Genomic DNA, 15,093 nt, shown 5'->3' with positions numbered 1-15,093 from the left:
GAAATCTTTGCTTTGACCTGTTTGGAGCAAAAAAGGAAGACCCAGAAAAGTGTTATGTCTTTCTGTAGAGGAATCCTACATCTCTTGAGAAGAAACCATGTATTTGAAAGGTGGCAGATCCCTTTTGCCTCCTGCCTCTGAAGAATCCCTGTATCCATTGTGGTTCCTGCTGCCTCCTTTGTTCGAAGAAATCCTGAAATCTGAAGAATTCTTCTACTGCTAAACTGCTACTGACCAAAGCAGATCTTTTGCTACACCCCTAATGGAAGACCTATGTGACGCCTGCTGCAGTTAAAATGCTGTGAACGCTTACCCATCACAGACTGTTCATCAACCTCGCCTGGAGAGACTTTGAGTGGCGTCTTACTATTTGACTCTGGGACACTTCACCGTCCCAAAAACATCCTACCGGAACGTGATAAACTCAATCATTTTATTTTGTTCCTTTTTATTCCTAAGAAACAAAAACTAAAAATTATTTTCCCCGGTTAACCAGTTTTTTTAATGTATTGGGTTGGGGCCGACCATGACTCATGGCCCTCCTGCCTTGGGCGCTATAGTGTTGGAAGGATGAATGAGAATGGACAGAGACTGCTTGAGTTGTGTACCTATCATAACCTCTGCATCACCAACTCGTTCTTTCACACTAAATCCTGTCACCAGGTTTCATGGAGGCACCCAAGATCACGTCGTTGGCACCAGCTGGACCTCATTGTCACAAGGCGAGCCTCCTTAAAGAGTGTTCAAGTCACACGCAGCCTCCACAGTGCGGACACCGACCACTCCCTGGTGTGCAGCAAGGTTAGACTCAAACCAAAGAAGCTGCATCACTCCAAGCAGAAGGGCCACCCACGCATCAACACGAGCAGAATTTCTTATCCACAGCTGTTAGAAAAATTTCTCAATTCTCTTGTAAAAGCCCTTCAAAACACTCCGACAGGGGATGCTGAGACCAAGTGGGTCCACATCAGAGACGCCATCTATGAGTCAGCTTTGACCACCTATGGCAAACATGTGAAGAGAAATGCAGACTGGTTTCAATCTCATTTTGAAGAGCTGGAACCTGTCATAGCCACTAACCACATTGCACTGTTGAACGACAAGAAAGCCCCCAGCGAGTTAACATCCATAGCACTTAAAGCAGCCAGAAGCACTGCACAAAGAACAGCCAGGCACTGCGCAAATGACTACTGGCAACACCTATGCAGTCATATTCAGCTGGCCTCAGACACCGGAAACATCAGAGGAATGTATGATGGCATTAAGAGAGCTTTTGGGCCAACTATCAAGTAGATCACCCCCCTCAAATCTAAATCAGGGGACACAATCACTGACCAACGCAAGCAAATGGACCGCTGGGTTGAGCACTACCTAGAACTGTACTCCAGGGAGAATGTTGTCACTGAGACTGCCCTCAATGCAGCCCAACCGCTACCAGTCATGCATGAGCTGGACGTACAGCCAACAAAATCAGAACTCAGTGATGCCATTGATTCTCTAGCCAGCGGAAAAGCCCCTGGGAAGGACGGCATTACCCCTGAAATAATCAAGAGTGCCATGCCTGCTATACTCTCAGCACTCCATGAACTGCTTTGCCTGTGCTGGGACGAGGGAGCAGTACTTCAGGACATGCGCGATGCCAATATCATCACCCTCTATAAAAACAAAGGTGACCACGGTGACTGCAACAACTACCGTGGAATCTCCCTGCTCAGCATAGTGGGGAAAGTCTTTGCTCGAGTCGCTTTAAACAGGCTCCAGAAGCTGGCCGAGCGCGTCTACGCTGAGGCACAGTGTGGCTTTCATGCAGAGAGATCGACCATTGACATGCTGTTCTCCCTTCGTCAGCTACAGGAGAAATGCCGCGAACAACAGATGCCGCTCTATGTTGCTTTCATTGATCTCACCAAAGCCTTTGACCTCGTCAGCAGACGTGGTCTCTTCAGACTACTGGAAAAGATTGGATGTCCACCAAAGCTACTAAGTATCATCACCTCATTCCATGACAATATAAAAGGCACAATTCAGCATAGCGGCACCTCATCAGACCCCTTTCCTATCCTGAGTGGCGTGAAACAGGGCTGTGTTCTCGCACCCACACTGTTTGGGATATTCTTCTCCCTGCTGCTCTCACATGCATTCAAGTCTTCAGAAGAAGGAATTTTCCTCCACACAAGATCAGGTGGCAGGTTGTTCAACCTTGCCAGTCTAAGAGCGAAGACCAAAGTACGGAAAGTCCTCATCAGGGAACTCCTCTTTGCTGACGATGCTGCTTTAACATCTCACACTGAAGAGTGTCTGCAGAGTCTCATCGACAGGTTTGCGGCTGCCTGCAACGAATTTGGCCTAACCATCAGCCTCAAGAAAACGAACATCATGGGACAGGACGTCAGAAATGCTCCATCCATCAATATCGGCGACCACGCTCTGGAAGTGGTTCAAGAGTTCACCTACCTAGGCTCAACTATCACTCGTAACCTGTCTCTCGATGCAGAAATCAACAAGCGCATGGGTAAGGCTTCCACTGCTATGTCCAGACTGGCCAAGAGAGTGTGGGAAAATGGCGCACTGACACGGAACACAAAAGTGCGAGTGTATCAAGCTTGTGTCCTCAGTACCTTGCTCTATGGCAGCGAGGCCTGGACAACGTATGTCAGCCAAGAGCGACGTCTCAATTCATTCCATCTTCGCTGCCTCCGGAGAATCCTTGCCATCAGGTGGCAGGACCGTATCTCCAACACAGAAGTCCTCAAGGCAGCCAACATCCCCAGTTTATACACACTACTGAGTCAGCGGCGCTTGAGATGGCTTGGCCATGTGAGCCGCACGGAAGATGGCAGGATCCCCAAAGACACATTGTACAGCGAGCTCGCCACTGGTATCAGACCCACTGGCTGTCCATGTCTCCGCTTTAAAGACGTCTGCAAACGCGACATGAAGTCCTGTGACATTGATCACAAGTCGTGGGAGTCAGTTGGCAGCGATCGCCAGAGCTGGCGGGCAGCCATAAAGGCGGGGCTAAAGTGTGGCGAGTCGAAGAGACTTAGCAGTTGGCAGGAAAAAAGACAGAAGCGCAAGGGGAGAGCCAACTGTGTAACAGCCCCGACAAACAATTTTTTCTGCAGCACCTGTGGAAGAGTCTGTCACTCTAATATTGGCCTTTATAGCCACTCCAGGCGCTGCTCCACAAACCACTGACCACCTCCAGGCGCTTACCCATTGTCTCTCGAGACAAGGATGCCAATGAAGAAGAAGAAGATGTGTGTGCATGAGGGCTAAGGAACTAAGGAGTTTTTCATATATATATAGATTTATCTCAGTCGTTAAGATATTATTTCTTTTCTAATAAATACTTAATGTTTTTGTTTAAGGAAACCTGGTTTGGTGTGCTTTATTCTGTGGGACAAATAGAGTTTCTAATTTGGCTATTCTTCAGTAGGTGGGAAACTTTCTGGATATGCTGTGACCTGTGGAGTAGTGGGACTGAATTAACAGTGCATTACTCCCGCCTTGGTCGTAACAATATTCATGAAAAAGAAACAAAGCATCGACTGTCTGCCTTCAAATTTAAAAAAAAATCCAACTGCATATGATGAAATCGCTGCAGCGTATGGGAGAAAATTGTGCATCGTTCAATTTGGAAAGAATAAGTCAAAATGAATCAAATTAAGACACTCGGAAATGTTCCTGAATTTTATTATTCAGGTTCAAATTAATTACATCAGGTTAAGCTATGAAAATATTTTTGTGGTATAGTTAGAAGTATTATTTGATAAAGGAAAGTCACTGGCCCATTTTCCTGTTGCTGGCCAAATATGAGTAGAATTTCTACTGTTACAGTTGCCCATAAATGACTCTACGAGCATATGTCGTTTATTGTAAGAAGTTTTGATTCTTTATATTGATTCTCCATCATTTTTGTATACAGGAGAAAAAGTTGCAAACTAAAATGTATCCTGATTATAATTCCAACATAACTTCAATGTATTCTTTTTTAGATATGGATCTAAATGGTGCAGTTATTTCTGAACCGACTGGAGTACCACCTCCTCTTCCTGTCAAAGGCAACATTGGTGATTACGGAACTGTAACTGATAGTCAAGAACTCACCATTCCTATCACACCACCCCCACATCAATCAAGGGTAATCACAGATGTAAAGTTAACAAGCAAGATTTGTCTCTCTTTAAAATTATGTTTTTAAAACAGACTATCTGTATTCTGAGAAATGTTCAATTTTAGTGATTCCACTAAGTCCTTTTAAGCACTATTGACCACTTTACCGTATTAATTAGAATAAAACTGTGTAAAGTTGCATTTTACTTTGTTCAATAAACTGATACTAACCAACCTTAATCAATGTTGCAAAACTAATCTCAGATACAGCTTAACCATTTAAAATGTATTGAACCTTATTGTGAACCACTAACACATGACAATAGTAGCAGTTATTTAAGGTAAAAAAAGGTTTCACACAAAAATTAGTCAATAAAATTGATTCTTTAGTGCCATAAATATAGCTCACAATTTTCTGTAGCAGGGCATTTAACAGTGTCTGCTGTTACTTAGACTTGCCCTTACAGGTTTCCATTTTTAAATATTTATTTGTGGCATGTTGCTGAAAGCATGAGCTGATAATGCCTCAGCAAGGGAAGCAGGGTATCTGGAATCTGAGAGAACAGGGCAAGCAGCTGTATATCTCCTTAACCAATCAGATTCTAGCATTGTGAAATAAACAGCACAAGGACTGAGAAGGAACTTGAATCAGAGTGGTTAAATCAGGTACAAAAAAGAAATAGAGAAGGCTGGATTAAGAGTGAGAAAAAAGTGACAAATGAAAAGTTTTTTTAAAAACTTTAAATTTTACATTTCTAACATCTACAACAATTAAAACCTGAAGGAATGAGAGTCCTCACTTGTAATTGTAAACTTTCAGAGCCAAAGAGATTGACGAGAGTAATTAACATTTATCATGTCGTTAAAAGGATACTTAGACTGCAATGGACAAGACTTTACCTTCTCTGACGAGTTTAGTTCATATTTCGTGTACAAATATAGCAATATCACGCATTCAATGCATTTCAGTGGTGAGACAGAAAGCGAGGTACTGTTTTTGTGAAACTCACACCTCAGACACCAACTTTTGGATTTCTATATTTAACTGCATATCTGCCCCTCGCCTGAAGTTGCGGTATCATTTGCGCATAAATAACAGCAATTGCCATTATCCTCATTGTTATCTCGACAGCAATTTCTGAACCATTGTGCTTTGAATATTAGAAAAATGACTGTTTGATGGTTTAAAAATAATTAGCAAAAATCAGTGCTGTGTTGTTTTCCTGTTGTTAAATGCTGCATTGAATATATTTAAGGCCATTCATAACTCAATATTCAATTTAAGCCAAGGTCACTGCAAGAGATGCTGAAACTAAGAGAGAAATGAACAGCTCACTAATGTAATTATCTTTCCAACAGCTCCCTCCACCTCTACCGAGCAAGACACCTCCTCCTCCTCCTCCAAAGGCAGCTCGGAAGCAAGCATCAGTAGATTCTGGAATTGTGCAGTGATGCACTGTCGCTGCATCCAATACCAATTCCAGCCTACACAGTTCCCTTCCAAAAGACAGAAAATGCAGCCAGTTCATTCTTTTTCCTTTCAAACTGAGGGGAAATACAAAATGATGCACCTCAGTTAAGTCTACACAGTCAACAATTGCAGTGATTCCATTTACAACAATAAGGAGAGACAACAGATTCTGCTACTGTGTTTTAAATATTAACTCATACATATAATGTGCACACAAAATGCTAAACAGCTGAAATGTTACAATTGAAACTTTTTGCTGTAAACGATTGAAAATGTTGCTTAGTGGATGAAAATTTCTGTCGTTTGGTTTGGAGTCTGATTTAATGGCCCGGATTTTGCGGTCAGCGACAAAGTAACGGTGCTCACCACCAGTCTCGAAGAAAGGTTCCCACAAAGATCTAGCAATCTCTATGGCATAAATTTCACCTTTCCCAACATTAGTTTGAAGCTGGCGCCAAGTCAGGAGGATTTCCAGGAGTCCAGCAATAATGATAACATCAAACAGGGTAAGCAGCCAATCACATTGAAGTATTCTCATAGACTGCAAACCAGGAAGTAAAGTGCACTGATTATTCATCATTTTTTAAAATTTCACAGTGAGTGAAATAAATGATTGGGACATACATATTAGAAGCTGAAATATCAAACAAATTTCAAAAAAAATATTTTATTAAAATCTTGGAATTCTTATCAGAACGGAAAAAATGACCTTGCGCAAATATAAAATTATTTTTCCATGGTGAGAGAGATTCTTCAGTAGTCAAGACAGTACACTATTAAAAATTCAGTTACACCTCATTAGCATTTTTGGGGAGGGGTGATTTAATCAATATTACAGCGTAAAAGGGGAAGTTCTCATAGTTCAGTGATTCCTAGTTGATTGCAGTCTGCAGGGACTTAAATAGTGCAAAAATGGAAAAGCGTTGAATTACTGAGAGCAACTTCTGAATTTCCGCATTTAATTGAGCATGTACAGATTCCAGAAGTTGCCGGTCATTTTCAGAGGAATATTTCTGACAATTTTGCCGTCATTACCACTGCAAAATCCGGGCCAACACTCTTTCATTAGAAGCACATGAATATATTACTCTTCTTGATTTCAGTCTAAATAGCTATTCAACAGTTAATTCAGTCTCAGATATGGAATTTTGCTTTTTTTTCAAATAAGACGGGTAAACTAATAGTCTTTGATGAAACAAATTACTGCTTTGTCCATGAAGTGTAATCATTATGTACAGAAGTTTGTATATATATATGAAGCTGAAAATTTTAAAACTTGTTTTATGGTGTCAACATTTATTACAATTGCTTAGTTTAATTCTGCCAATGGATTTATTCCTAATAAGAGCTTTTAGATTTTGAAGCTTATTGACTGTAAACTATTGATCATATTTTGCTAAAAGATCATGTCTTAGTTTTATTTAATAGGGTCAAAAATGGGAAATGGAATATGCCAACTAACTCTTTCTACAGTTCTTTTATTATGATATGATTTCTAAAACATAATTTTTAGCATTTTCTGTAATCATGATATGAGTGAAACTGGATTTTTCAGAATTCACTACTGACCCCAAAAATAAAAACCAAATGTTAAAGTTTTGATGTCTGAAATTTTCATTGTTATTCATTAGATTTGCTTAGGGAGGTCACCCAGTAAAACAAAGCTACCTCCCTGCAGACTTGGGGGTGGGGGGGCCTCCCCTGTGGGCAATCTGTGGCCCACAGAGGGCCCCCACCAGGAATAACTCCACCTTCATGAACCCCCCCCCGCCGCCAAATTACATGTCTCTTTCCCCCCCCCCCCCCCACCAACGCCGGGGCCTGCCGGACTGGCCCTGGCTACCCCGCTTCACTTACCTTAGGTCCGGGCTGAATAACGAGTATCACCATTAGTCTATCCTAATACCTTGATCTGTGATATTTGAAAATCCAATTTTGGTTTCATTGTTCAGTTTACTGAACAGTGTGAGTACAGTAGATGAAAAATCAGATTTTGAATTAATGAAGTATTTTAGCTTGGATCTGTCTTCCGAATTCATAGATTTACTTTTCATATATACAGGCAAACCATAAATAACATTCTCCTACGTAGAGGGGAGCAAATCAACAATCACTTTAGAGAATATTTGGTGCAGATAGATGATGTCGAAATCTTCCAAAATATAAAGACAAAAGCAACAGGTACACATCTTGATCAACTGTTCCATTAAAAGGCAATCAGTGATGGGTTTGGTGGCAGGGGGGCTCATAGAACTGCGACCGGAGGTGGGGGCGCGGAGGACCTGTCGCCTCCCCATCACAACGCGATTTTGTCAGGGTCGGGATATGCTCAAGATGGTCTTCCCACCTTGAGGCTCTTAGGTGGCTTGTTACCAGCCACTTAAGGGCCACTTCATGCCGCCACTGGGATTTAACCAGCAGCCAAGGTCCAAGACTTCTTGTAGTAGCAGTAGTGGCCACTGCTCCCAATTGTGCTACCGATGCTACTGAGCTGCCGGCCTTCTAATTGGCCAGCAGCTATTGGAGGTGGGATCCCGCCTTTAAAGGGACTAGGATGGCGGCGCCGGGCACTTCAGTGTGCTTTTGGGGGGGGGGGAATCCGAAAGGCTGAGGCGGGGTTCCCCTTGCCTTTTTGGCCCCACTGGCACAACAAAATCCAGCCATTGTGTGCAAATTAGCACCTCAAGATTGGATCAATTTTATCAACAAATTCTAAAAGGTTATTGGATTGTTTCCTCCCACTTACTCATAAAAAAGGTTTTTTGTTTTTGATGGAAGACAAAGCCAAGAGGCTGTAAATCTCAGCAGACAAAAAGATGCAAAAACTGAGGAAGAGGGTTTCTGTGATGGGTATTGTTGACCCTCAAACTAGGGTGTCAACTGACGTGTCGGACAAAAGACACCCACACGAGATACTTCGTATAAACACTTTTATTGATACTTAAATCACTTATTAGGCTACTCGTTATTTAACTTGTTAAACTACTGGTTACTTGTTACAATAAATCACAAGATTCACGGCTTGGACTGAAATACTACCTGTTGCGAGGCGAGGTGATCAGTCTCCCTCCCGATGGGCTCTCTTCACTGAATTCCGGACTCCGGGTTCCCTTCCACGATGGTTGTTCCTGCAGGTCTTTGTAGTGGAAGCTCCTAGGCCTTTTTTATCCAGTTGTTCCCAGCCTCGAGAATGTTCTTAGTCACGTACACCCCTGACTTGGAGTCATCCATTTTGCTTAGTGTTAGTTGCAAAACAAAATGTATCTGCTGGCCATGTTCTTGTTTTCTGGCCTTGTTTAACAGTCTCACAGTCTCATTTTCCCTTCATGCTTTGCAGATGCTTAGCTGTTAGCAATCCAGCTACAGCCCTCCCTTTGATCCATTAAGCGTTAGCGAATTGGGTCATGAAGGAGCCCTGATCACACCTCACCTCGCGACAGCAGATATTCAAGTCCATGCCGTGTTATATTTAGTTATGTCTATCATTCGTTCGCGTTTTCGCATATACCAGTCCAGTTCCAGCTTCCCTTCCATTTCAACTTTCCGACGTTTAAACATAATCATTATTATACATTTGATACATCAAAATCACAATCATGCCAATAATCACAATGTGTGAAACAATTCTTATCCAAGGATGTATCTGTATGTTGGTACCCCAATCCAAAATATCATCCCACCAGTTGGTTACTCTAATCGTTTCAATCTTTCACCCAGTTCCCTCGGCTTTCCGAATGACTCACAAATGTCTGGTGGGTTTTATCTAACTGTTTCTTAATCCATTGCAAGTCCTCGGGTAAAAGTCTAATGTTAGTTTTGTATTTTTCAAAATACTGTCCTAAACTCTCTTTAATTTCTTCCGTGACATTAATCATAGTTTCTTCCCTCTTACGTATATCAGCCAGCTCATTGGCCTATCCTGGCTGGGATTTGGGGTTTAAAGCAAAGGGTGGTGTTAGTAATCAGACAAGTCTGAATGCCATATTGGTATTACTTTAATGAGGTGGTAACACAATACTCCCCTTTTCCCTTGTAAGCGACCCATGTAATATCAATGTTGAGGGCTCTAGCTTCCAGGGTACAATTCAGATCTCTGCCTGTTTTGAATCCATATAGGGCTTGCTCAGTGAGGTATATGGGGTAGGGGCAGACAACTATCTTGTCTGTTTGGTAGCATTTGGCCAGTGTGGTAGCCACCATTTTCCATTTTTCACAGCGTAAGGCAGGATATCCTTGTAACTCATCCAGATCCCTTGTTTAATGATGCCTATCTTTTCCACCTGAGAGACGTTTAGTCCTATCCCACCCTTAGGGACTATTGGGAGTCCTAGTACCATGCCCTAAGCCTTGCTCGTGGTTCCTCCACAATTCTTATTGAACCATACCCTGGTCAGCTGTTGAAGCTGACAGCCTGATAACCCTGGGGCAAGTTTTTTAATTGCTCGTCACTTATCCAAGAGGGAACTGTCCCTTGGTTTGCCTGCTCAAGGTTTTCCCATAGCTGTTCTAACATCCAACTGCCATAGATACTACTGTTATGACCGACCGCTCCAGTCAAAGCCCCCAATCAAAATATATGATTCTGATTGTGGTGAGACCAACGCACTGTTAATTCAATCCCGTAGTTCCACAAATCGGCTAACATATTTAAAACTTTCCAAATTAAAGAGAGACCCAGCCAAATTGTACCATCTATTACCCCGAATGAGGCTAGCCAAACCAGGTGTCTTTAAAGCAACAAATTAACTCTTTAATTAGAAGAATTAAATTCTTAAACGCTATGAAGATTTAAACAACATTTAAAATAGAAAAAAATTAGAGTCTTTGCAAATTTATAGTCGAATGTTGCTCGAAGTCCTCACAGGATGTTTCTCGAAGTTCTCACAGGATGTTGCTTTCCTTCTCCAGCGAATTTCAACAATTAACGGCTTGCAAACACTTTCAACAGAATCAATCTGACTTTAGAGTTTATTTTTATTTATTTTTTTATTTTAGAGATACAGCACTGAAACAGGCCCTTTTGCCCACCGAGTCAGTGCCGACCATTTATACTAACCCTACAGTAATCCCATATTCCCAACCACCTACCTACACTAGGGGCAATTTGCAATGGCCAATTTACCTATCACCTGCAAGTCTTTGGCTGTGGGAGGAAACCCACGCAGTCACAGGGAGAACTTGCAACCTTTATGAGGGATATAAGATTGTTACAGTCTAACTTCCCTTTCTTCAATTTAAATTACCAGAGATTTCTGTTTTGGCTTGACTTTTTTTTTTTAGAGATATTAAACAGACTAAAAATCCTATTCCTTCAGTTTTAATGGTTGAGAGCTCTTTTTCAGGTGTGCTCATCACAGTTGTCTGTGTCTTCTGTGTCTGATAGAACAAACTGTCTCACTAAAAGCCAGTTCAAACTGAACTGAAACAAATATATTGCATCAGGCTCACTCCCAGTGGCTGTTTCCATGGTATCGAGAATGTACCCTTTGAATCGCAGTCTCCAAATGGCTATTTCTAAGGTAAGGAAAATGCACCTTCCTATAGGCTTGCCGGCTCTTGAAGCAATACTGATCCCTTGCAAGCCTTAAAGGCAAACCGCATATTCCGAAAAAAAACTCCAGGACCATGACACTACACAGAGTTCTATTTTGCTGTCCGGCATCGTCGTCCGCTTTTCCCTTAATAATTTGATTAATAGCTTTAGCCTGCTTCTCCAATATTTTAACTATTTGAATTTCAGCCTGATTTTCAGACAACCCACCTTCAGCATCTCGTTTATCATTATCATTCAGATCACGTAGGACTTGCTTAACTTTCTGGGCCAAGGTTTTGAGTTTACTATCCAAACTTTCTAAATAGAGTGTGTGAACAGTGGACATTCCGGTCCCATATGCTGTAGCCACATCATTGACTATACCTCTCTTCCTTCAGCTTTTGATTTCAGGTTCTGACTTCTTATCATTCCCTACCTCTCGTTCAAATAATATTTGGGTTAATCGGGTGTACAAATTCTTAATCTGCTTGGACACCACTCTGGCACTTGGGTCCATGTTATATTCAGGATCACAGGCACAAGCATACAGTGTACGTTATCGTACAAAGCCTTGCCAGACTCTGAGGACTATCCCGCTTTGAGGTCCGTCCACCAGATGGGGACACGTTTCAGGGGTTATAGGTGTTTCTATGGTGGTTGTAGTCGTCATTTGGGATGTGGCCAGAATGGTTGTGGTAGGGGCTATGGTTGTAAGGGAGGTTGGTTCCGGTAACCCATCCCATTGGATTTTTATTATCGTGCTTGTACATTTTGACTGTCAAGTTGAGTTCAAGGTTTGATCCTGTTTCTTCTGATCTGACATGGGGTCAGCACATCTGTATTTGGTAAACACTAACCCACCCGCTCCCCCGCCCCCCCCCCCCCCCGCCTCCCAGCCGCATACACCTAGTTGAAGTGTTGGCAATTGTCAAGGTTATATGGTTCCCAGGCTCATCCTGAACCTGCTCACCTTGTGCTGACGCCTCAATGAACATTAGACTGGGAAATGCTAAGGGGCAATTAATACACGCTTGTCTGTTCAATGGAACACTAATAGTTCAAATTTTATGCCAACACACCATGTACATACTGAACCAGGTGCCTCGCTGTCCAGTTGTGGCCCCGGGAATGGTTCATGATATGGATGACCCTTACTTTCCGATGCATCACGGGTTGAAGCCACTTTGTGTTCTCCAGATATCACGACCTCTCCATATGGCTGTTCTCTGAAAGTGTGGGCCGGGCCGGGCCAGACCTTTGTTCGGTGGGTGTGGTATTTAGCAGTCTACACATCACAAATACGATTAGCAGCTTCATTTCAAATCATTTATTATCTGTAAAATACAAGGTAATTTCTGCTCTTATTTACAGTTTCTTATTACGACCAATTAAACTGGCTGAGATCAATATCATCCAGGCGATTTAAAAGCATAGAAAATAGGAGCAGGAGTAGGCCCTTCGAGCCTGCTCCACCATTCATTATGATCATGGCTGATCATCCAACTCAGTAAGCTGTTCCTGCTTTCCCCCCATATCCTTTGATTCCTTTTTCCCCAAGAGCCATAACTAACTCCTTCTTGAAAACATACAATGTTTTGGCCTCAACTGCTTTCTGTGGTAGTGAATTGCACAGGCTCACCACTCTCTGGGTGAAGAAATTTCTCCTCATCTCAGTCCTGAAAGGTTTACCCCGTATCCTTAGACTATGACCTCTGGTTCTGGACTCCCCCACCATCGGAAACATCCTTCCTGCATCTACCCTGTCAAGTCCTGTTACAATTTTATAGGTTTCTATGAGATCCCCCCTCACTCTTCTGCACTCCAGCGAATATAATCCTAACCGACTCAATCTCTCATATAGCATTCAGTTGCTACACCTCTTGCATTGCTGCTAAATCTGCTGCTCGTCCCTTCCTGTTGGCTGTTGCAGGATCATCCAGGAATGCAGGGATTATGTCCGACCTCTCCTCAACTACAAGCCAACTTCTTAAATCTCTTCCCCTGCACCCTCTACCCTTACCTCCAACAGCAGGTGCAAGGAGCTCATGGACGTGTTTGTCACTAAGATTGAAAGCATCTGTTCAGCTGCCTCTGCTGCTTCCTTTCCTTCCTCTAGCCCACCAAGCCTAACTTCCCCTATGGTTCCCTTGCCCCAGTCCTGAATTGGCATCTTGCTTTAGTTTCTTTCCGATCTGCCCTCATGCCCTCTATGAGCTCATCTTATCCAAGATACCCATCTCTTGCTCCTTCAACCCTATTCCCACCAAACTACTGACAACGCAACTTCTCTTCTTGACCCCCATGTTAGTTGATATTACCAGTTTCCTCTCCTCAGATACTGTACCGCACACCATCAAATCTGTCAACATTATCCTTCTCCTCCTCCTCCTCCTCATCAAGAACCCCCCTTGACCCCTCTGTTCTTGCAAACTACCATCCCATCTCCAAATTCCCTTTTCTCTCCAAAGTCCTTGAACATGCTGTCGCTTCTCAAATCTGTGCCCATCTATCCCATAACTTCATCTTTAAAACTTTCCAATTAGGTTTCCACCCTTACCACAAACTGAAACGGTCCTTATCAAAGTCACAAATGCCATCCTATGTGACTGATGGTGGTAAATTATCCCTCTCTGCCCTTCTCATTTTGCCTTTTACACTGATGACCACACCATCCTCCTACAATGCCTCACCTCCATTATAATCCAGTTGGATGGAACTTCTGTCACCTGTTCCATTCCTATCCAGTCATGTCCAGAGAATCACCTGCAATGGCTTCTCTTCCCACTCCTGCACCTTGACCTCTGGAGTCCCCAAGGATCTATCCTTGACTCCCTCCTATTTCTCATCTACAGGCAGCCTTTTGGCAGCATCATCCGAAAGGACAGGGTCAGATTCCACATGTACGACACCCAGCTCTACCTCACCACAATCTTTCTTGACCCCTGCCTCTGATTTTTCATGCTGTTTGTTCCACATTCAGTATTATATAAGCAGAAATTTATTCTGGTTAAATATTGGGACGATCAAAGCCATTGTTTTCATGCCCTAGCCACTGAGTTCATCACTCTCCCTGGCCATTGTCAGAAGCTGCATCAGGCCTTGGAATCCTATTTGACTCTGAGCTGAGCTTCTGACCCTATATCCTCTCTCATCACCAAGACCTTCTACTTCCAACTTCATAACATTACATAGTTTTGCCCCTGCCACTGTAATCTGCTGCTGAAACCTTCATCCATGCCTTTGGTACCTTTTGACTGGACTATTCTCTCCTGGCTGACCTTACATCCTCCGTAAACTTGATCTCATCCAAAACAGAGCTATCATATTCTAACTCACAAGTTCCGCTCGTCCATCACCTCTACGGTCACAAATCGACATTGACTCTTGATCAGGCAACACCTCAATTTGACAATTCTCTTCCCTATTTTCAAATCCCTCCATGGCTTCACCTCTCCCTATCTCTGTAACAACCTACAACCCTCCAAGATCTCTGCGCCTCTCCAATTTTGGTCTTTTGCCGTCCTCAGCTTCCATCATTCTGCCATTGGCAGGTATTCCTTCAGCTTCCTAGGCGCTAAGCTTTAGAATTCCCTTGCTAAACCTCTCTGCCTCCCCAACTCCCACTCCCCCTTTAAGACACACCTTAAAACCTTTGACCTTGCTTTTGGTCATCTGTCCTAATATCCTCTGATGTGGTTTGGTGTCAAATTTTTGTTTGATAATCATACCTGTGAAGCACCTTGGGATATTTTAGTACATTAAAGGCAATATATAAATACAAGTTCTTGTTCATCTTCCTGCTTGTCTGCTCCTCCAGACCTGCTGCTTCCCCACATTGGATGAAAATAGTACCTTGCCACTGCTGCCATTCCTTTCCCATGACCACCCTCGCCCCACCACCCACTGAGCCAGATAGACACCTCCAATATTTCTGCAGCAGTTACCTGCTTCCACTTTAGCCTGCCTCCTTTAG

The 15,093-nt window shown here is 42.9% G+C and overlaps 1 protein-coding gene across 2 annotated transcripts in view; it reads left to right on the top strand.

Moving 5' to 3' along the window:
- dock1 (dedicator of cytokinesis 1) overlaps positions 1-7,165 on the top strand; it is a 744,225-nt gene extending 737,060 nt beyond the window's left edge. For both annotated transcript variants that reach the window (XM_068052738.1, XM_068052739.1), the window contains exons 51-52: positions 3,999-4,144; positions 5,476-7,165. In XM_068052738.1, the coding sequence (XP_067908839.1) occupies positions 3,999-4,144; positions 5,476-5,568 (239 nt within the window). In that variant the 3' untranslated portion in view covers positions 5,569-7,165. The remainder of the gene's footprint in view (positions 1-3,998; positions 4,145-5,475) is intronic.
- The last annotated feature ends 7,928 nt before the right edge of the window (positions 7,166-15,093 follow it).

The sequence above is a fragment of the Heterodontus francisci genome, chromosome 20 (assembly GCF_036365525.1).
Source record: "Heterodontus francisci isolate sHetFra1 chromosome 20, sHetFra1.hap1, whole genome shotgun sequence".
Lineage (NCBI taxonomy): Eukaryota > Metazoa > Chordata > Chondrichthyes > Heterodontiformes > Heterodontidae > Heterodontus > Heterodontus francisci.
The sequence above is the reverse complement of the archived record's forward strand: the minus strand, read 5'-3'. Positions and strand labels throughout refer to the sequence as shown.